The sequence below is a fragment of the Mauremys reevesii genome, linkage group 5 (genome assembly GCF_016161935.1).
Source record: "Mauremys reevesii isolate NIE-2019 linkage group 5, ASM1616193v1, whole genome shotgun sequence".
Lineage (NCBI taxonomy): Eukaryota > Metazoa > Chordata > Testudines > Geoemydidae > Mauremys > Mauremys reevesii.
Genome location: NC_052627.1, coordinates 9,406,370 through 9,429,946, shown reverse-complemented (window position 1 = coordinate 9,429,946; position 23,577 = coordinate 9,406,370). Strand labels below are relative to the sequence as shown.

The 23,577-nt window shown below is 44.1% G+C and overlaps 1 protein-coding gene across 1 annotated transcript in view; it reads left to right on the top strand.

Annotated features, from left to right (window-relative positions):
* The first annotated feature begins 4,462 nt into the window (after nt 1-4,462).
* Nucleotides 4,463-23,577, top strand: part of LOC120406105 (transmembrane protease serine 11C-like) — a 43,171-nt gene continuing 24,056 nt past the window's right edge. Inside the window, exons 1-3 of the mRNA XM_039540408.1 lie at nt 4,463-4,531; nt 18,908-18,975; nt 22,842-23,005. Of these exons, the coding sequence (XP_039396342.1) occupies nt 4,463-4,531; nt 18,908-18,975; nt 22,842-23,005 (301 nt within the window). The remainder of the gene's footprint in view (nt 4,532-18,907; nt 18,976-22,841; nt 23,006-23,577) is intronic.

Sequence of the window (23,577 nt, the reverse complement as noted above, 5' to 3'; positions counted from 1 at the left end):
CAGTCATATGGGGGGAAAAAAAGGGGTGCTGGTTAATGGGTTACAGTTTGTTGTAATAAGTCATACATCTGGTGTCGCTGTTCAGTCCGTGATTTTAGTGTCTAGCAGAATTATGAATTTAAGTGCCCAGGCTCATCTTTTGAAAGTGTTGTGCAGGTTTCCTTTGAGGATGAGGACTGAGAGGTCAGATATAGAGTGATTGTTGTGTGAAAAGTGTTCACCCACAGGTGATAGGGTGGTTTTTGTCTCTTATCATTTGCCTGTGTGAGTTCATTCGAAAGTGTAGTGATTGTCTGGTTTCACCCACATAGTTGTTATTGAGGCATTGAGTGCACTGGATGAGGTACACCGTGTGTTGTGATAGGCATGTGTAGGATCCATGGATCTTGAAAGGTGTGTTGTGGAGGGTGTTGATCATTGTAGTAGTGGAGATATGGCTGCAGGTTTTGCATCTGTTTTTCTGGCAGGGTCTAGTACCGCTTTGAGTTGATGTGGCCTGGTTTGTGTGGAGCTTGCTTCTGATAATGAGCTTGGAGAGGCTGAAAGGTTGTTTGAAAGCCAGAAGAGGAGATTCAGGAAAGATTTCATTCAGGATGGGGTCCCCACTGAGCATGGGTTGTAGCTGTTTGATGATATCCTGTATGGAGTCTAGTGTGAGGTGTTAGGTGACAAGTAGGGGTGTGCAGTCCGAGGTAGGGGGATTATTTCTGTATTTAGCAGGTTCTCTTGGGGTATTTGGGTGGCCTGTTCCTTGAATTGATTTACTTCTCTGGTGGAGTTTCCTTATTTGGTGAAGGCAGTTTTTGCCAGCCGACCAGGATGAGGGTGGTCTAGCTTAGTGTCCAGAGCAGGCGGCAGGCCAGAGCCAGAGCTATAGTCAGTTGCCAGAGCTAGGGTCAAGACCGAAAATCAGGAACTGGATACTGTTGTGTATTTGGTTGTCATGGGTTTTGTTAGTATGGCAACTGAGGTAGACTATTAAGGGATAGCTCAGCCGGTTTCAACCGGCTGAGTGAGCTCTCTGTATATCTGTAAATAAAATGGAGGTTTTGGTTAGCTGCCTGCTCTCTGGCCTCAAGTGATTGCTTCCTACACCGGCTGCCCCAAGGATATAACACTGGCGACGAGGATGGGATTCCGGTGCTGCTCCAGTAACAGAAGGAAGTAGAAGTTAAGGTAAAGAACAAACAAACAAAAAAGCTGCTTGTTTGCACTGACTGTGAAAGTGAAACTAAAAATCATGGCTACTCTGACCAGGCCCCTGGAGCCTTTTGATGAGAATACAGAGCAGTGGCATGTGTATACTGAGCGTTTTGAGCTTTTTGGTATTGCAAATGACATTACAGAAGCGAAGAAGGTGCCAATATTCTTAACTGTTGTAGGGGCTAAAACCTACTCTCTGCTACGCAGCTTACTGCACCCTGTTAAGCCTGAGACTAAATCTTACAGTGACATTGTGGAAATCCTGGGGTCTCATTTCTCCCCAAAACCACTGGTAATTGCTGAAAGATATAGGTTCCACAAAAGAGACCAAAAGGAAGATGAAACAGTTGTACAATTTGTAGCCATTTTAAAAAAGCTAGCAGAACACTGTGAATTTAAAGAGATGTTAAATGATGCCCTGCGTGACAGGTTAGTGTGTGGCCTCTGCAGTGAAGCTATACGGAAGCGCCTACTGACAGAGGCTCAGCTTACCTTACAGAAGGCTGTTGATATTGCTGTCTCCATGGAACTGGCTACAAGGGAGGCACAATACATCGGTGTATCCCCTAGGGTGCAAAAAGTGTCACAAGAAGTGACCCACAAAACGGTGCAGAGTCAAGAATGTTACCACTGTGGTAAGCTGGGTCACCAGGCATCAGAATACTGGTGTAAGGACCTGGTGTGTCGACACTGTGGCAAAAAGGGACACATTGAGTATGCCTGTAAACAAAAGAAAAAGAGGCCTGTGGTCTGGCCGACAAAAAGAGGAACCTTGCATACCCTAGAGCAGACCCAGGATGATCAAGGTGACACCTCCTCACAAGAGGAAGTGCCACTGCATGTTTTGTCTTTGGCAGCGGGCTCACATGAATACTGGGTAACCCCCTTATTGGAGGGCAAACCTATACGCATGGAACTAGACACCGGTGCAGCTGTCTCGCTGGTTCCTGAGACTGTGTATAAGGAAAAGCTACAGCATCTTCCGCTTAAGGCAACAAAAACTGTTCTGAAGACGTATACAGGTGAAGCTGTACCCATGTTGGGCACTATTGATGTTAAGGTGGAGCTCAATGGACAGGCGGCTAAATTGCCACTGTTTGTGGTGAGAGGTGACTACCCAGCCTTAATGGGTAGGTCTTGGCTTGGGAAGATTCAGCTGAACTGGGCAGAAGTGCACCGGATGACTAAAGAAGAAACCAGTCTAACCCCTATACTAAGGAAACATGCTGCTGTTTTTGGAGATGATTTGGGAAGTATGAAGGGAATCACTGTGACATTGAACATTAAACCTGGCAGTCCACCAAAATATCTGAAAGCCCGAACTGTGCCATATGCCATCAGGCCAAAAGTTGAAGCAGACCTGGAGCGCCTGGTCACCAATGGAGTCCTAATACCAGTTACCCATAGCTCATGAGCCACTCCTATCGTTCCAATAGTGAAGAAAGATGGCTCTCTCCGGATTTGCGGTGATTTTAAAGTCACTGTCAACCCAGTGTTGTGTGCAGAGCAATACCCGCTTCCCCGCATCGATGACCTCTTCGCAGGCCTGGCTGGGGGACAAAAGTTCAGTAAGATTGATCTGAGTCAAGCATATTTACAGATGCACGTCGATGAAAAGTCCCAAGAGCTGTTGACTATTGTGACTCATAAGGGGCTTTATCGATACTGTCGCCTACCCTTCGGAATCACATCGGCTCCCACCCTGTTCCAGAGGGCTATGGACCAGATCTTGTGTGGCTTGTCAGGAGTTCAGTGCTATCTGGATGATATCCTGGTCACTGGAAGAAATGAAGAGGATCACTTAAAGAATTTAGAGGCTACCCTACAAAGACTGGAAGAGTATGGCCTACGAGTTCGCAAAGACAAGTGTGAATTCTTCAAGCCCTCTGTTGAATATTTGGGACACATCATCGATTCTGCAGGTCTTCATAAGGCCCCTGCAAAAGTTAAAGCTATTGTGGAGGCTCCCCCACCTCGAAATGTAAGCCAGCTGCACTCATTTCTAGGACTACTGAACTATTACGGGAAGTTCATCTCACAGTTAGCCACACTGCTAAAACCACTTCATGAGCTCCTTGGGCAGAACAAGGCCTGGAAGTGGACTGAAGCCTGTGATGTTGCATTTAACAAAGCTAAGGATGCATTGTTAAATTCTGAAGTTCTAACGCACTTTGATCCATCCTTACCCCTGCAATTGGCCTGCGATGCTTCCCCTTATGGAGTGGGAGCGGTCGTGTCACACATTATGCCTTCGGGAGAAGAAAGACCTATTGCTTTTGCTTCACGCACTCTAAGCAAAGCAGAAACTAACTACGCCCAAATCGAACGTGAGGCATTAGGAATTGTTTTTGGAATTAGGAAGTTTCATCAGTACCTGTTTAGGCGAAAGTTTACTCTTCTTACAGACCATCGACCTCTGACATCAATTTTTGGACCCTACACAGGCATTCCCCCATTAGCTGCTAGTCGTATGCAACGTTGGGCATTGATACTTTCTGCACACACATATGAAATCAAATATCGGAAATCCACTCTGCACGGCAATGCAGATGGCCTCTCAAGGTTGCCTTTACCGGTCAAACATCAAAATAGTGCCCAAAAGGAAATCTTCTACTTTGAACAGGTAGAGAATACACCCATCACTGCTACTCAGATAAAGAAGGCAACCCGCGTTGACCCAGTATTATCCCAAGTTATGGACCTGGTGATGCATGGAAAATCTCGACAAACCTCTCCGGTCTCACCCGACCTTGTTCCCTACATGTCCAGGCGGACGGAGTTATCGGTCCAATCTGGTTGTTTGTTGTGGGGGAGGCGTGTCATTATTCCACCACCCCTGAGATCACAGATGTTAGAACAGCTACATTCCGGTCACTGTGGAATAGTGCGCATGAAGGAAATTGCACGAAGCTATTTTTGGTGGCCTAGATTGGACAGTGCTATTGAAGAGAAGGCAAAAGCTTGTATGTCATGTCAGGGTGTAAGAAATGCACCCCAGTGGGCACCCCTACACCCATGGGACTGGCCTGAAAACCCGTGGCAACGTATTCACGTTGACTTTGCTGGCCCCTTGAAGGAAGCATGTTCTTGGTGGCAGTAGATGCCCATTCTAAATGGCCAGAAGTCTCTATAATGCAGTCCACTCCTGCAGAGAGTACTATCCAAAAATTTACAGATATACAGAGAGCTCACTCAGCCGGTTGAAACCGGCTGAGCTATCCCTTAATAGTCTAACTCAGTTGCCATAGTAACAAAACCCATGACAACCAAATACACAACAGATACAAGAGCCGGGGGTCGAGCCAGAGTCCACAGTCAGGAGCCAGAGGTAAGGTTCAAAACCAGAGATCAGGAACTTGAGCAAGCAGGGTAGCAGGCTAGGAAGGGTTCAAGGCAGGGGTGGGAGAGAGGCAAGGCTGGGTGCAAGGCAGGACCAGATAGGAATAAGGTAGCGCAGGAGCAGGCATGCTGGTGGGCATGAGTGTTGAGAATACGAGCTGCTTCTGTTGCTGGCTTAAGAACCAGCCTGCTGGCCTCGGAAGCCAATCAGGTTGTGTGGTTATCAGGCAGCTGTTGCAGGCCAGCTGTACTGACGAGGCTGCCTGGAGACTAGCTCTGCTGCAGGCCCCAATTCCTGACAGTTTTGAGTGTGTTAAGGTGTGTGTCCTGTTCTGTGGTATCCAAGTGCCTGGCTGTAGAGAACAGATTTCTTGGTGTGTTTGGGGTGGTTACTGGATCTGTGAAGGTAGGTGTGGTGATCCATGGGTTTCTTGTGTATAGTTGTCTGTAGGGTTCCATTGTTGAAGCTGATTGTGGTGTCCAGGAAGTTGATGCTAGTGTGGGAGTGCTCCATAGAGAGTTTAATGGATGGGTGGTAGTTCCTGAAGTTGTGGAAATCTATGAGGGAGTTTGTCATCCGTGCAGAGGATGAAAATATCATCAGTTTATCTAAAGTATATCGTTGGTTTTGTGGTGCATTTGTCCAGACATTCTTCTTCAAGGCAGTCCATGAAGAGGTTGGCATACTGGGAAGCCATCCTAGTACACATGGCTGTTCCCATGGCTTGGACAAAGTGTTTGTTGTTGAATGTAAAATTATTGTGGGTGAAGATGAAATGGATGAATCTGGCGATGTGTCTGGGGTGTGTGACGGGTTGGATCACAGAAACCCCCTTGGGAACTGCCAACTGATGTGCCAAGACTACTTCTGCCCCTGCTTTCCCCTGCCAGCCTGGGACTCCAGCACCTTGTCCTGCTGAGCCAGACATGCCAGTCTGCTCCAACACCGACCCAGGGTCTGGACCATGTGCCCCAAAGCTGCAGACTTAACTGAAAGCAGCTTACAGAAGTGTTTATGTCTTTAACACTCAGATGCCCAACTCCCACTGGGGTCCAAACCCCAAATAAATCCGTTTTACCCTGTATAAAGCTTATAGAGGGTAAACTCATAAATTGTTTGCCCTCTATAACACTGGTAGAGAGATATGCACAGCTGTTTGCCCCCCCCCAGGTATTAATACACACTCTGGGTTAATTAATAAGTAAAAAGTGATTTTATTGAATACAGAAAGTAGGATTTAAGTGGTTCCAAGTAGTAGCAGACAGAACAAAGTGAATTACCAAGTAAAATAAAATAAAACATGCAAATCTAAACCTAATACAGTAATAAAACTGAATACAGATAAAATCTCACCCTCAGAGATGTTTCAATAAGTTTCTTTCACAGACTGGACACCTGCCTAGTCTGGGCACAATCCTTTCCCCTGGTACAGCCCTTGTTCCAGCTCAGGTGATAGCTAGGGGATTTCTCATGATGGCTCCCCCACTTTGTTCTGTTCCACCCACTTATATATCTTTTGCATAAGGCAGGAATCCTTTGTCCCTCTCCAGGTTCCCTCCCTCTCCTTCTCAATGGAAAAGCACCAGGTTAAAGATGGATTCCAATTCAGGTGACAAGATCACATGTCACTATAAGACTTCATTACCCACTTGCCAGCACACTCGTATACAGGAATACTCACAAGTAAAACAGAGCCATCTACAGTCAATTGTCCTGGTTGATGGAAGCCATCAAGATTCCAAACCACCATTAATGACCCACATGTTGCATAATTACAATAGGCTCTCAGAGTTATATTTCATATTTCTAGTTTCAGGTACAAAAATGATACATTTATACAAATACTCAGTAGATTATAAGCTTTGTAATGATACCTTACAAGAGACCTTTTGCATGAAGCATATTTCAGTTACATTATATTCAAACTCATTAGCATATTTTCATAAAATCATATAGCGTGCAACGTCACAGGGTGGATCTCAGAGGGCTGTCCATTGTCTTGTAAATATTAGAGCCAGGCAGCTATGCCGTCACTGTGAAGGATGTTGGTATATAGACATCCATAATGGCAACGATGGTGTTCTGAGGGAGGTTGTTAATGTTGCAGAATTTATGGAGGAAGTCAGTTGTGTCCTGGAGGAAACTGGCCCCTTGTGTGGTGAGTGGTTTGAGGATGGTTCCTATTAGTCCTGATATTCCTTTAGTAAGAGTGCTGTGGCCAGATATGATGGTTCTGCCTGGGTTCCCTTGTTTATGTATCTTGTGAGGTATATAGAAGGTCCTTGGGGTGCATTCATGGGGGGTGAGGTTGTAGAGTTTCTCCTGGAGTTGTTTGGGGAAAGATTTGATGATATCCTCAAATTTCTGGGTAAACTGTGGTGTGAGGTCTTCTTTGAGGTCTTTATACTGTAGAAGTTGGTGTCAGAGAATTGTTGGTTGGTCTTGTTAATACTTGAGGAATATGATGGCACCCTCTTTGTCTGCTGGTTTGATCACTATCTGGTGGTGAGATTTCAGGGACTGTATGGCTGTCCTCTCGGTGGTGAAGAGATTGTAGTGGATGTGATGTTTAAGGATTTTACGGCCAGTTTTTTTCCTGAAGCAATCAATGTAAAGATCAAGAGTGTGGTTTCATCCACTCTATGGTATCCAGTCAGATTATTTTTTTTCTTATGATTGTTAGTGAGGACGTGGTAATTGTGAGTGGTGTCATCATTTTTGTGAAAGAATTATTTGAGGCAGAGTCTGTGGAAGAATTCTTGAGAACATAAGAATGGCCATACTGGGTCAGACCAATGGTTCATCCAGTCCAGTATCCTGTCTTCCGACAATAGCCAATGCCAGGTGCTCCAGAGGGAATGAAAAGAATAGGTAATCATCAAATAATCCATCCCCTGTTGCCCATTCCCAGCTTCTGGTAAACAGAGGCTAGGGACACCATCCCTGCCCAGCCTGGCCATCCTCCATGAACTTATCTAGTTCTTTTTTTGAACCCTGTTATAGTCTTGGCCTTCACAACCTTCCACAGATTGACTGTGTGAAGAAATACTTATTTTTATTTGTTTTAAACCTGCTGCCTATTAATTTCATTTGGTGACCCCTAGTTCTTGTGTGAGAAGGAGTAAATAACACTTCCTTATTTACTTTCTCCACACTAATCATGATTTTATAGACCTCTATCATGTCCCCCTTTAGTTGTCTCTTTTCCAAGGTAAAAAGTCCTAGTTTTATTAAACTCTCCTCATATGGAAGCTGTTCGAGATCCCTAATCATTTTTGTTGCCCTCTTCTGTACCTTTTTGAATTCCAATGTATCTTTTTTGAGATGGGGCAACCACATCGGCACACAGTATTCAAAATTGATTTATATAGAGGAAATACGATATTTTTTGTCTTATTATTTATCCTTTTCCTAATGATTCTCAGCATTCTGTGAGCTTTTTTGACTGCCGCTGCACATTGAACCGATGTTTTCAGAGAACTATCCACAGTGACACCAAAATCTCTTTCTTGAGTGGTAACAGCTAATTTATACCCCACCATTTTATATGAATAGTTGAGATTATGTTTTCCAATGTGCATTACTTTGCATTTATCAACATTGAATTTCATCTGCCATTTTGTTCCCCAGTCACGCAGTTTTGTGAGATCTCTTTGTAACTCTTTGCAGTCTGCCTGGGACTTAACTATCTTGAGTAGTTTTGCGTCATCTGCAAATTTTGCCCCCTCACTGTTTACCCCTTTTTCCAGATCATTTATGAATATGTTGAATAGGACTGGTCCCAGTACAGATCCCTGGGGGACACCACTATTTACCTCTCTCCATTCTGAAAACTGACCATTTATTCCTACCCTTTGTTTCCTATCTTTTAACCAGTTACCGACCCACGAGAGGCCTTTCTCTCTTATCCCATGACTGCTTCTTTGTTTAAGAACCTTTGGTGAGAGACCTTGTCAAAGGCTTTCTGAAAGTCCAAGTACACTATATCCACTGGATTACCCTTGTCCACATGCTTGTTGATCCTCTCAAAGAATTCTAATAGATCTCTGAGGCCTGAGTTCCTTTTACAAAAGCAATGTTGACTCTTCCGCAACAAATCCTGTTCCTCTATGTATCTGATACTATAATTTAACCAGTTTGCCTGGTACTGAAGTCAGGTTTATCAGCCTGTAATTACCAGAATCACCTCTGGAGCCTTTTAAAAAAATTAGTGTCACATTAGCTATCCTCCAGTCATCTGTTACAGTAGCTGATTTAAATGATAGGTTACATAGCACACTTAGTAGTCCTGCAATTTCATATTTGAGTTACTTCAATACTTTTGGGTGCCACCTAGTCCTGGTGTCTTATTACTGTTTAATTTATCAATTTGTTCCCAAACCTCCTCCACTGACACCTCAATATGGGACAGTTCCTCAGATTTGTCACCTAAAAAGAATGGCTCAGGTGTGAAGATTGATGCAAAGAATTCATTCAGCTTCTCCATAATGACCTTATCTTCACTGAGTGCTCCTTTAGCACCTCCATCATCAAGTGGCCTCTCTGGCAGTTTGGCTGGCTTCCTGCTTCTGATGTACTTTAAAAATGTTGCTGTTAGTTTTTAAGTCTTTGGCTAATTGCTCTTCAGATTCTTTTTTGGCCTGCCTAATTATATTTTTACACCTGAGTTAATACAATGACTAAACAACTAGTTCTATTTATTCGGTCCATTTATAAGGCACCCATCATTCTGGTATCAGGGTGCACTTTACATAGCATGGATTATGAGCCATTAACAGTCCCAAATATAGGGCCATATGGGGGAGTGGTTGTTAATTTTGTTATACAGTCCTTACTCTGGCAAAGTCTAATTCAACTGAATGACAATGAGAACTAAGTAAAACAGACAAACAAACAAAAAGGAATCCGTTGCTTTATGGAACTCATGCTTTTTAGGCCCATGGTTTTAAAGAACAGAAGACAGGAAAAAACTTGACTGCATTGAATTCCAGGGCCAACAGCTAGCTGAAAAGCTAGTACGATCAGGTGTGTCTTGTAAGGTACTTTAAAGACCTGGTTCCAGCAAAGCGCTTAAGAATGTGAGTTGTTCTTTTGACGTCAGTGGAACCACTTGCAGGCTTAAACTGAAGCATGTGCTTTGCTGGATCTGGGCCTTATTGTGCCCAGGTTTTGGCTTAGGCATACATCCTGCAGGAGTAGATCCCAGAGGTGGGAGCTGGCCATGGAGATCTTCCTGGAGCACCAGCTTCCATGAGCTTTCCTTTTGGGACAGGGTGATGGAGTACACCCAGTGACTGTAATTGTGGTGGTGGTGGATAAGGGGAGAAGGGGGAGGGCTAAACTCAGAGGTGATGTACAGGGTGGTGGGAATTACATATTGGGAAGAGTATAGTTGTAGCCCTGTCAGTCCCAGGATATTAGAGACACAAGGTAGATGAGATAATATATTTTATTGGACCAACTTCTGTTGGTGAGAGAGAGAAGCTTTCAAGCCACACAGAGCTCTCCTCCAGGTCTGGAAAAAGCACTCAGAGCTGAAGAAGAGCTCTCTGTGGCTCAAAAGCTTGTCTCTCTCACCAACAGAAGCTGGTCCAGTAAAAGATATGACCTCACCCACCCTGGCTCTCTAGAATTGGGAGGAGGGTATATGAGAGTCCAAAGGAGTCTGAACTGGAATAAGTTACAGAAGAAGGAGGTCTAAGGATGTGTGGAGTAAAACAGAGGCCTACTTCACCATACACCTGTTTGTACCCTCCTGCTAATGCTTGTCCTGCTACCGCTCTCACTTCTCTCTCCGTAGTGGGTGAGTTACACCTGTGAGACCCAGACTGAGTTGGCCAAATCATAAAACCAGCTAGGGTGTGAGAGGGAGTAAATTACACATTGGGAAGTGGGCGTGAGTCTCAGCAAGCCTGGCTTGGTTAAATTTACATGTTGAAAGGGCTGGGGAAAGGTGTGAATTAGACATAGTCTCTCCCGACCTAAACTCTCCTCTGAATATGACCCACTTTTCTAAAACTTGGGCTTAAGTCATTTCAGCCATTCTAGTTGGTGGCCAACATTTGGAACTTTACCTGGAAATAGATTTGCAGTGAGGGTAGAGTATGATCCACTGGGGAAATATGCTTCCTCCATCTGCCTCACTCAGAAGGCAAGTATTGTAGCTACATTCTGCGCTAGCCAAAGCTTTCAAAGGGCCATCAAGGCTAGTCGTAGGCAGGGGGTTTTGCAATAGCAAGTCCCCAGCAATGTGATGTTCCTAATTTTATCAAAGCAGCAAAGAGTCCTGTGGCACCTTATAGACTAACAGACGTATTGGAGCATGAGCTTTCGTGGGTGAATACCCACTTCGTCCAGACTAACACGGCTACCCCTCTGATACTATTTTTATCAAGTTTCATAAACTTCATGGGACAATATTAGACAAATTAGAGGATTGGGCCAAAAGAAATATGATGAGGTTCAACAAGGACAAGTGCAGAGTCCTGCACTTAGGACGGAAGAATCCCATGCACTGCTACAGACTAGGGACCAAATGGCTGGGCAGCAGTTCTGCAGAAAAGGACCTAGGGGTTACGGTGGACGAAAAGCTGAATATGAGTCAACAGTGTGCCCTTGTTGCCAAGAAGGCTAATGGCATTTTGGGTTATATAAGTAGGGGCATTTCCAGCAGATCGAGGGATGTGATCATTCCCCTCTACTCAGCACTGGTGAGGCCTCATTTGGAGTACTGTGTCCAGTTTTGGGCCCCACACTACAAGAAGGATGTGGATAAATTGGAGAGAGTCCAGCAGAGGGCAACAAAAATGATTAGGGGGCTGGAGCACATGACTTATGAGGAGAGGCTGAGGGAACTGGGATTGTTTAGTCTGCAGAAGAGAAGAATGAGGGGGGATTTGATAGCTGCTTTCAACTACCTGAAAGGGGGTTCCAAAGAAGATGGATCTAGACTGTTCTCAGTGGTAGAAGATGACAGAACAAGGAGTAATGGTCTCAAGTTGCAGAGGGGGAGGTTTAGGTTGGACATTAGGAAAAACTTTTTCACTAGTAGGGTGGTGAAGAACTGGAATGGGTTACCTAGGGAGGTGGTGGAATCTCCTTCCTTAGAGGTTTTTAAGGTCAGGCTTGACAAAGCCCTGGCTGGGATGATTTAGTTGGGTTTGAGCAGGGGGTTGGACTAGATGACCTCCTGAGGTCCCTTCCAACCCTGAGATTCTATGATTCTATGATTCTATGAAATATAGTTCCCTAAAATTAGGCTCCTATGTCCTTATTTAGACAGGTGCTGGGTGCACAGATTACTTAGATATCTAAATGAGGATTTAGAAGTAGACCCAGTCAAAATGGTTTATTTAAAGGTTTTTTTTTCTACTAAGATGGTCTTTTTTTGTTTTGTTTTGCTGAAGATTTGGGGTTTAAAAATATGTGCATATCATGAAAAACTAAAAACTTCCTAGTTTTCTAAATGTTCTTAATTTTTTTCAATTTAGGATTTCCCCCCCCTTCTTCTCCAGCCTTTCTTACCTTTTGCCCTTTTTCCCTTTTCCATTTTACCATTGGAAAAACATCACAAGTGTTAGTTTATATTTTTTCATTAAACAAATAGAAGTTCTACTTTTTTCTTGGCACCTAATTTCAACAACAAAACATTTTTGTCGGGGGAGGGGCTTTTTTTCCTGAAATACACATACCATTTTTTGACAAGCTCTGCTTAGGAGACCTAACTTTAGCTAACTGAATAGTTCTTGTTTTTCCAAAAACATGGCTACCAATCTAGTCTGTCACAATGAGGGCTCCCTCTAGAGGTGAAAATGCTACTCTACATGTGGTACTCAAATGTGACAAAAGAGTATTCTGCTGACTCCTGCACAAAGCATGGAATTAGACTGGGATTATAACCCCAAACAGCAAAACAAAATGCCTCCCTGCAGCTCAGCCACCCAGGAAATGTGGCTGAACAATGGAGGAAGTTGGCATGATGATGACTGATTTATTTAGCTACTGAGTTGGAGGTTTATAATGCACTCAACGTTCAGTATAAAGCTGTAGGAAATAACCAAGTTGTGGTTTTACTTGATGCACACTGTACCCTAAGAAAGACAATAACATACAGAAGGCATCATTTCTTTATTTGTGTCTTAAGTTCATTCAGTATTTGGGAAAATACTTCAATATGTGCTTAAAGTTAAGTACATGCTTAAGTGTCATTGAAGTCAATGGAACATACAAATGTTTAAAGTTAAGCATGTGTTAACGTGCTTCTCTCAGATGAGATGCTGTACCGAATCAGGGCCTTAGTCAGGTACCTGTGTTTATGTAAGTCTTTCACTTAGCAACAAGAGGGAGAAAAATAGTCACAAAACTCGGGGAAATGTGATTTAGGTTCCAGAGTTAGCAGATTCAGTGTGGTATCTGAAACTACTTATTAATTATTTTTGTTATTGACATGATTTCGAGTTGACAGTGTTCCTTTAACTAAAGCAGTATATATCTCCAGAGCTGCAAATAGACACCCAGTGTTTGCCTGAGTTTACAGCTCTTCGCAATTTTTTTTTAATGGAAAGTACTTTTCCTGATGACATCCATACCAGCTGCTTTTTCATTTCCCCCTTGGTTTATCAGGTGCCAGATGTGATAAACATTCTCCTGCATATAAGAGAGCCTGGAAAAAAGGTACCAGGAAGGATCTTTTTGCAAAAAAGGGCAAAAGCAGGTCATTTGCCTGCAGGTCTAATGGGTGCCCCAAGTGCAGTTGTTGGGCTGTTCACTGGATCAGGATCCCAAGTCAGTACTGAGAAGAGGAAAGACTAGGAGGAAGCTTTTTGGAACTGACTTGAGGCTCTGTTACAGACAAACTTGATACAGGAGCCCCTGCCAACGTATGGCTAGAAAAGATGCACAAGAAACCCAGGTATAAGTGAAGACAGAAAAGGTAAAATAAGCTAAACGGCATGAAGAGCAATTACCAATAAATTGGGATATCAGATCTGGAGTGTATGATTGAAATGGAATCTTATCTTGGTTACACAGCTGTAAATCCAGAGTCATTCCACTGACTTAAAGAAAATTAAATCAGTGGAATGACTCTGGATTTACACTGGTATAACTGAGATCAGAATTTGGCCCTCATAAAAGCCTTAAGCTCCATAGTTGATATTCCAAGAGGCAGTTGTTTAAAACATGCAATCAATTGGGGGGGAGGGGGAGAGGGAGGGAAGGGAAAGAATCAAAACAAAACATTGTGTATGTGTGAATTATGATTTTTCAAGCCCTCATAACTAGACCACATCAAAATGAATCCTCCCAGGGATACTGAAAACCACTCTTCTCCAGAGGGCTATTTCCCTCCAAGCTTCAGCTTCTCACCTCCACCTCGCTCTGGAGCTTCGGCTGTTCAAAAAACAAAACGCAAAATGTTGTTATAATGGGGAAAGTGCAGTTAAAACAAAAAATACCCCTCTCCTTGTTCTCCAAAGCGACTGACCCATTTCTTTCAGAATTTGTGAAAACATTCATTGGCTGCAGGGTGAAAGTTTTAGAAAGTTAGTTATGAACAACTGAAAACAGGGAGTAGGAATGGAAACACTTAGGTGACCTTAACTGTGGCTGCCGCTATTACTACTGCTGTCATGAAGCTATAATGCAACAAAGCATCTGTCAAATTGGTTGCATTAGGAATAAACATTGTGGTTGTTTAAATCCTGAAGTAAAATTCCCTCTTCAGGAACTAACATACTTGATTAATTATTTGTCCTCAACCGCTGACACATCAAGGAACCATCCAGATGAACTCTTTACGGCAGTGCACAATCAGATTATGCCTGCCTGCCTCGTTTCTTTGGGAGTCCCTTCCGTTTGATTTCTGATGTGCTTGTGATCTCCTTTGTGCATAGACTGAGTGAGGAATACTCTTTCCTGCCCTTTCAGTTAGGAGAGCTGCAGATTCCTGATGGACCATCCTACACTAGTTGTGTTTATTTGAGTTCTGCTGAGAATGTTCTCTATTTCTGGGCTGCCTGAAGCCCACAAATTGTTGCCGTCACCCTCTTTCCCTCCATTTTGTTTGCTTAAGGCAAATGATGTTGCTGTGGAGTCATTACTGGCTGGCATTGCCAGTGTCTCAATTAGTAAAGAGGGTGTGTCTGCTTCCAGAAAGCATGCAGAGGTCCCTCTTCGCTCAGGGATCCATCAGCTGATTCCAAAATGCTTTCTCATTACCAGCCAGCTTCCATCTTCTCAAAGAGAATGAGATTGAGAAGGCCACCAACTCAACCCTGGCTTAAGACGTTGCTTTGGAGTGGAGACCTCACTTGTCAGACTTCACATGATCTGCTCCTGGCTACAGCTCTTGAGCAGTTCCACGCTGAGACCTCTCAGCAGGTTTTGATCCATCAGCCATGGTATGATGCCTTTGCAAATAAGAGGCATTGCTGAGATGTCTGGAGCTTCTCTCTGAGATGGAAGCCAATCAATGGGGTTGGCCAACCATGTGTCAGCAATAAGGTATTTAAAATGTGATGTCTCTGAAGAACAGGTTTCCGTAGACATGAAACCTCTTGGGGTATGTCTACCCAGCAGTTGGGAAGCATGATCCCAGCTACAGTACAGACACACCCTTGGGGAAATCATTTCTAAACAGAGGGTAGATTGTCATCAGTATGACGATGATGCACAGCTACACTGTAGATCTTTGCCCCGTCCATAGCCCATGGTGACTGCACAACATCAACACACACCCTTCTCACTATGGGAGCCTTTATTCCCTTCTCTTCTGATCCCTTTCTCTCCCCCTTATAAATTGGATCCATTTGTTTGTATGTATTTGTAAAATATCACCCTCTTAAACTTGTTTTTATTAAATTATGTTACATGGGTATATTCTCCTGTAGAGTACACAGGGAAATGGACGCTATAATGTGTAATTCATAACATTTGTTATTGGTAATTATTAATATTTTAGTATTATTTTCTATTTAAAAGCTATAAAGAAAGCAATTGAACCAAATGACTAGTTACATCTTATAGTGATAGTAGGAAAAAAGTCTCAAAACAAGCTCTAGATCCAAAGGAACCAATAGGGTATAAAAGAAGAGCACTTTCCGAACCCGAATGTGGAAGAAATATATCTGGCACTGGTTGGAGATATAGGAGCCAATGTTTGGAAGTCAATAGGACTTGTGCTCCTGAGTCATTTGGGTGCTTTTGAAAATCTCACCCACATAGTTCAATGGGTTTTGGCAAACACCCCAAAGTTTTCTAGCCTTTTGCCACATCCTTTGGTAGATCCTGCTTCCTTAGGAATGTTCTTTAACATCTCTGGAGTGTTTCATGAGGAATTAACAGAGTTATTAGAAAGAAGAACTAGTACTGACGTCTTGATGTAATTCTCAAAAGAGGAAAAATTGTGATAACACTCAGTATGAGGGGAAAATGCCCTTTCACATTCAAGTGTGGAATTATACAAAGAGACTGAAATCCAGTACTGGGCTTACTTGCTTATACTGATTGCTTAGGTTTGAAATGTTCAGTATCTATCATAACCGGGAAAGGAACTGGGACATCCTTGTTATGTCTGGCTGGATCCCCTGACCTCTTTTAGTTTGAAAACAAAGACTTTTTTCTGATGGTTGACTCATATTCGGGCTAGTTTGACTCTTCTGTAAGCTGCAAAACAATGATTCATCCCCTATCATGGAATCTGTCTATATTGGCAAGACACGGATTTCCTGATTGATGTTTTCAGAAACTGCTCCAGAATGGAGTGTGCGTGGGACTTGTGGAGGGTGGAGCTGAGCATGTTATGAGTCCAAACTACCCAAAGTCAAATGAGTTGTTCAAGCTGTCAGAAACAGGGGCAAGAAAACAAAGGATAATGAGGCTCCATATCTGGCTGTATCGACATGTAGAAGTTCTCTGAAAGGCTGATGCGGCTTTCTCAGTACAGTTAGCAGTGATTCTGCCAGCTGGGAGTGGATGGCTGGCAAACAGATGCACAAAAGCGGAGAGAAAATATCTATACATCTATAGTTCTCTATAGTTATAGACATATACACTGAGGCGTGTGGGGATGTGTGTAAAGTCTTTGAACCTGATCTTCATCTGGCGTGAATCAGCACAGCTTCTTTGTCTTCAGTGGAGCTGTATTGATTTACACCAGCTGAGGATCTGGACCTAACTTCTGCAGCAAGGCTCCCAAACGTCTGTGCATCACATCACTGCTGAATTCTGCATCAACCTCAGACCGACTGAGGATGGAAGGGTTTATGGAATCTGATATGAAAGCAAGTAATGCAATCCATGCAATTTTCCCTGCACCATTTATTGTATCCAATTTGATATATTCTGTGTTGACCCTGGGTTTTCAGTTTACAGCGGATGGCAGATTTCGCTAACGACGGTGCATAAATTCATGGTAGAAGGGGTCTAGGTGGGAACCAGGAGGTCTGGATAGCTACACAGGAGATACTCGTGGCATTGGGGGTACTCAGAAGGAGTGGGGAATGATTTAGGATTTGGACAGCCCGGAGGAGATTGAGGGCTCTGGCAGCAGGGAGGGGATGTTTTTCTCTTTTCTCATTGGCAGAGGAAGAGATGATTTGACATTTTGTGGAGGTATTAAATTCCTAGCTCCCTACCCCAGCAACACTTGACAGCATCCAGCCAATGCATTGCTATTAGTCATCTATAACCCACTAATAACCCCCCCCCCCAAAAAAAAAACTGTCTATCCCCCCATTTCCTTTCCCCCCATATGATGTGAGGGGCAGTAACAGGCCACTTCACCGAAATGGGCCCTTGAAATATGTGTTAACTGCTTATGCTAAACAATCTGTTCCACCTTGCATTTTGCTGTGATGCTGGGCATACCTTTCCCAGACCTGAAGAAGAGCTCGGTGTGGCTCGAAAGCTTGCCTCTCTCACCAACCAAAGTTGGTTCAATAAAAAATGTTACCTCACCCACTTTGTGTCTCTGATATCCTGGGACCAACATGGCTACGACAGCACTGCACAGCTAACCTCTGGCGGTGCCACTTCTGAGTAATGCAGCGATCCTGAACTCATGCTGATCAAACTGTGTATCGGGCCACAATCATAAGATGCCTGCTCTCTCTCTCAGGCCGATCCTACACTACTGCCCCTTTCAACCTGCCAGGGCCCAAACGTAGGACGCAATGTGTGACAAACAGCAGCAAACATCAGATTTTGTGGGATTGTTTCCGTTAGTGTAAATAAACCTCCGATGTAAGTAGTGTTTGACAATAAAAAGGAAGGGGTAGTAGGTTGGTGTGGAAGGCAGGGACACTGTGTGTGGGAAGGGCGTCTGAATGAAATCAATGGGACTTTGGCCACTGATTTCAGTGGGAGCTGGAGAGGCTGTTCTTTCAGGGCAGTCACTTGTGTGTGTATTAGTAGGCTGCAGTTCTATTAGCCCTAGAATGCTGAAGGCCTTTTTGCCTCAGAGCCGAGACGGGGTTATCTCAGGTCAACTGGGGACACGGGAGTCCAACTAAGGGCTGCCTGTTACTTTGAAAACCTCTGTCTTGTGGTGAGAGAGGAGGAGAGGTGAGGCACAAGTTGCAGCAGGGAGAAGAGGCTTCTCCTGTGAGGGAAGGCTGCTCTCCTCCCTTTAGAGGGAACAGCGGAACTAAGGACTGGCACCCAGAGGCCAGCATAATAGGACGATACCCCAGAAAAGGAGCAGGGAAAGATATTCCCTTGTTGTGTCCCAAGTTTGTTTCTTTGTTTGGCTGAAGAGTACAGCTTGGGCCTACCCCGAGGCCCCCCGGTACACACTGGAAAATAAAAACCGAGCAAGGAATAAAACTCTCTGGAGTGGGACTGATTTATTCCAGGCCCCCTGTCCCGAGGGGGAGCGTTGAGCCCAGCGAAGTGAAGAAGCTGCCTTGCCACACTTGCGTGTTACGGGTCAGGTAAGCACAGGTCAGTCCTTGTAAAGGCACTCTGTATGGCACACTGTTCTTAGGAGGCTAGGCTTGCGAGGATTGCAGCACTGGGTGTGATGTAGGAGAGACTTGCATGTACCTCAGAGCCAGGGGAGAGCAGTGGGATGCTGTTGCAATCACTGGGAATTTTTAGATCAAGGTTGGATGCTTTTCTAGAAGATCTGCTCTAGTCCAATCAGGAATTGGTTCTGGGAAGTCCTGTGGCCTGTGTTTTATGGGAAGGCAGATTACATGATCGGAATGCCTGCTTCGGTTTTTTAATTTATGAAATTGTGAATTATTATATGAGGAGGCAGCAGCCGTGTAGCTGGATACTGTTATAACAGAATGCCTTGTAAACACACACACTCCGTTTACACTGAGTATTTTTAACAGTTTTTTTTTCCCTTTCTTTCAACAGATAGACCAGACATTTCAGAGTTCCATTTTAAGAAAAAAATATATCAGGTCACGTGTTGTCAGACTGAGGTATGTAAGATTACAGCGAGGTCACCAGGAGAAGATGTAATGGATTGTTCATCCTGCCCCAACATCCTGTTCCAGTGCAGACTATAGCCAGTTGTGGGGCCCACAAATCCTACAGTGATTGCTGTTGCCTGCTGAGGGCTCCAGTGGGACTCTTTGCTGGTGCAGGGGTCTGGCCACACAGAGCTCACTGCAGGACTGTAGCCTTAGGCAGTATGGAGAACAGTCTGTCTAGCTGATAGTCCACCATCACTATGCCCTGGAGTTTCCAAGCATACGATCTGAGTTGCTGGAGGAATTGGAGGGATAACGACTTACACCTCTGAAAGTCGATCCTGAAAGCGCAGTTCATGATGGTCTTTTGATCTTCAGTTAAACAAGGCAGGAATGTACACTGCTAACCACTAACCATTTGAATTGGTTGGTTGTGGCCTGTACATGACCGAGAAGATTGGTGAAACTTCTGCACACCAAAACTAGGTGCATTGTTGTGCTGGGGTCTGTAGTAGGCACTAGCTCATACTGCAGGCACACCACTGAATGCCTTGTACTGCTGTCCGAAACTGAAAGGAAGAGAGTCAAGCCTTTATTCCTTCATTAGAATGTAGAATTTTATTTTTCATTTTCAGTTCTCTCCTTAAAGTGCACCATAAAGTCTAGGTGCCCGCACAGTAACAATATTACACTCACTCATATGTACTAAAACCCCCAAGACGAACCAAAGCTACTTCATGATCATATTGCTGCGGATGGATCCCTCCTTATATCTCCAGTCTTTGTTACCATTCTGCCTCAGGCCTCGATCCAGGAGACTGCCTCAGCGCATTGAACTCCAGTACTAGTTTAGCTGTTTAGCCTGTAGGTTCTTTGGGGCAGGGCAGTCGTTTGTAATTTGGCCAGGAAGTGACATGCCTCTCTGTGGTGCATTATAATTCATAGCAACGCAAATGACTTACCAAGACAGGTGACACATCTTCTGTCTCAAGGTCTTTGGCTCTGGATTTTTTAATGTGCATTTCCCGGGGCGTGAGGAGGAGCTGATTGTACCTATCTCAGTGACTGGAGAGGTGTGCCTGCAAGAACTGACCATCATTTCTATTCGGTGCAGCACAGGAAGTGGGGGTGGGGGGTGAGGCAGGAAGAGGGAAAATGCAATGTGACGTGTGATAAGATAAGATAATCTCTTGATGATGATGATAACCCTGAGGCTGATGCCAAACAAAACAGCCTGCTGGAGAGGACATTTATAGCTACGGGGTCTAGATTGGGGCAGGGACCGTGTGACTGTAAAATGCCTGGTGCCTTTTGAGGGGTAACAGGTCTCTCCGTTGTCCAGCACCAGCAGATAACAAGAAAACCCAGTTTGGGTTTGAGAAGTGTTCTGCTTGCTGCTGATTGTCATCATGAGGCTGAGTCGGTGAATTCTGCATAAGCTGTTTGCATCCGTATTTCCCTTTTCTGTCAATTATTTATATATATTAAAGTAGCACTTCGGAGCCCTAGTCTTGGACCAGGACCCCGTTACGCTAGGCACTGTGATGGCCAAGATATCACAGAATTATCAGAAGCTCTCTCTTTTCCAATCAGCTTCTCCTTGCAATCTGAGTCCCCAGTGGTACTAAAACACAAAACTTATCACATCACAACTCATGCACAGAATCCAATGTGAAGTAACTGGTGTCGCCAGCTATGGGTTGTGTCATCACTTAATGAATTGGGTAGGAAGAAGAGGCTGAGTGGAAAGGAGATATTCTCTTTACACACCGTCTCTTACTTGGTCAGCACTCATGGGAAAGTATATACACAAAGAGCATACTGGATTAGACCTATGAGGTAGGTAGGTCAGTCCTCTGCATCTGGCAATGATGAGTAACTGATGCTGCCGAGAAAGTGATAAATAAATAATGATAATGAACAAATTCAGTCCTTGTATAACTTTCCTACTTTCAATGGGATCCTTTGGTGTGAATTTAGCCTTCACCGTTGTTCATATGTGGAGGAGTTTCTTCCTAATCCTCTGAAGTGATGAGTTTATACCCTGGGGAATTAAGTTTTGAGTACCTCACTCCGTGAGCTAGTTTCCACACTTACAAAGATCATGTACAGATCAGTTCAAAATTATCCTATTCATTCTAAAATCTAGCCACAGCATTAGTCTGGCAGCACACTGACGTTATTAAAGTTACATTACATCTCTAAATGTTGGCTGGATTAAACCTGTAGTTCTTTAGCATTAACTCATTCCCCTTGCCTTTTCCCAGTCTTCAAAAGACCACTGCAATAGTCATTGCAAGTTATAGGGGTGTCTGTATGTGGAACCAGTTATCCACCCGTTCTTCTTAAAGATACTGTTATGTTGTTAAAAGCCCCTTTGGGGGAGTTGGGGGAGCTTTTCAGTTGTAACTAAAGTGGACCCCTGATTTGTTATCAAAAGACAGACGCCAGCAGGAAAAGCAGCACTCAGCGGACTGCAGTGCGTCAGCAAGCGTAAAAATCAAATGGATCAAATGGACATGGACTGGAGGACTGACACAGTATCTCTGGTTCCTGCAGCCTCCTAAAATTATTCTTGGCTTGGCTCAAATGCTTCTAGGGGTCAACACAGTTGCCACGCGGTGGGTCAGGGCCGCTTGGCAATAGCTACACACCCACCCCCACCCCACCCCACCGAAAGGTAAAACAATCTGAATCTCTTTTACATGTCACACCTATCTTTTTACAATGCTGCATGCAGACGCGCGAGTGCAGCACTCAACACCAACAACATCCTTGCCCCCCCCCCCATGGGCGGCTGATGGGTAAAAAAAGATGAAATCCATCCTCATCATCAGCATAAGCTGATCGTAAAAAATGATGAAATCTATCCTCATGATCAGCTTCAGCTGATGGGACAAAAGGACTGGAGAGTTTCAGTGATTACTATGTGGTTTCTGCAGTCCTACACCTCTCCAGGATTCCCATGCAGACTGAATTCAGCTTTATCTCCATCCAAGTCTGGAGTGGCAGAATGGTTTTAGTCAGCTACTCCCCTTCCCCCCAGGTTTCCCCTTTGCTAAGGCCTGTAGATTCCTTTATCTGTTATTTACTCTGGCCCAAACTTTCAAAGCTGGGTGCCTAAAATTAGGCCCCTAATACAATATCTAGGGTGCTGGCACCTACACTAATTGTCCGATGTTTTCAGAATTGCGGAGCCTCCACCCATTGAAATCAAGGGGAGCTGCAGGTGACCAGGTTATTTGGGTGCCCAGTACAGAATGAGTGACCCATCTCTAGGCACCCAGGATTAAGAATGTTGGCCTGGCTGCCCATTCATAGGAAGAACAGGAGGACTTGTGGCACCTTAGAGACTAACAAATTTATTTGAGCATAAGCTTTCGTGGGCTAAAACCCACTTCATCGGATGCATAGAATGGAACATATAAGAAGAGTATAAATATACATTCAGAGAAGATGCCATACCAGCTCTGTATGTATATTTATACTCTTCTTATATGTTCCATTCTATGCATCCGATGAAGTAGGCTGTAGCCCACGAAAGCTTACGCTCAAATAAATGTGTTAGTCTCTAAGGTGCCACAAGTACTCCTGTTCTTTTTGCGGATACAGACTAACACGGCTGCTACTCTGAAACCATTCATAGGAAGTGTCGCTTCTCCTCGGGTGTAGCTTTCTTGCATAAATCTGCTCAGTCACAATGTCCTGGCATCTGCTCAGATTTTTCAACACTTCCCTCTCTCTTTACACAGCCTATGGCAATCCAGATAATCCCTTAAATTAATCTGAAATCACTGTAGGATCGAATGAAAAACCAGGAAGTGTAGGAAGAGAGAAGCAGATAAGTCACATACCTCTCTTTTGTTGGTTTGCAGCCCCGACCCTGGCGGAGTGGTGGCACAGGTTGTGCTCACGTTCCTTTTCTCTGCCACTGATAACAAAGCAGCATTTCTGGGAAAAATCGATAGTGTCCTACAGAAGAAACTAAGTAAATATTCTGGGCCTGTGCGAATAGATCTTGCATCTTCTACCATCTCAGGTAAGTGTCTCATGGCTCTGTTTTGCTCTTGGTTTGTTCTTTGTGCTTTGCCTTTCTTTGTATAATGCACATTTTGCATTGTAAATGTGAGTTGTTTCCTTTGTATATCTGTTCTCAGTGGAACTCTGGGTGAAAGTCATCCCTGTGCCTGGGGCTAGCATAAAGCCTGTGTGCCCTTAAGCCTTCTTAGCAGTGGGCCATATGCTTTGCACTGGCCTTTTCTGCACAAGGAGGATGAATTTCACCCCTTGGGCAATGCTGGTAGCTGTGGGAATGGGCAGCCCTAGTCGATACTGCTGAACTGCAGCAGGCAGCAACACAAGTAAGCGAGCTCCTTGGCTACAAGGGCTCTTTGCTTCTTCCCTTAACCTTACAAACTTGACACTGTGGGAGCATCTGAAAACACATTCCAGCTGTGTCACTGTGGACGTGTCAGGCTCTAAAACATCCTTCCTGACCTCCTTTCTGGGTTTTTTTTTTTTTTTGGTGTGAGTTTACCATCATTTCCCCCATCAAACACAGTGAATGTTTCCATTTATTTTAAAAGTTTCAGCACTATAATTTTGGTATGG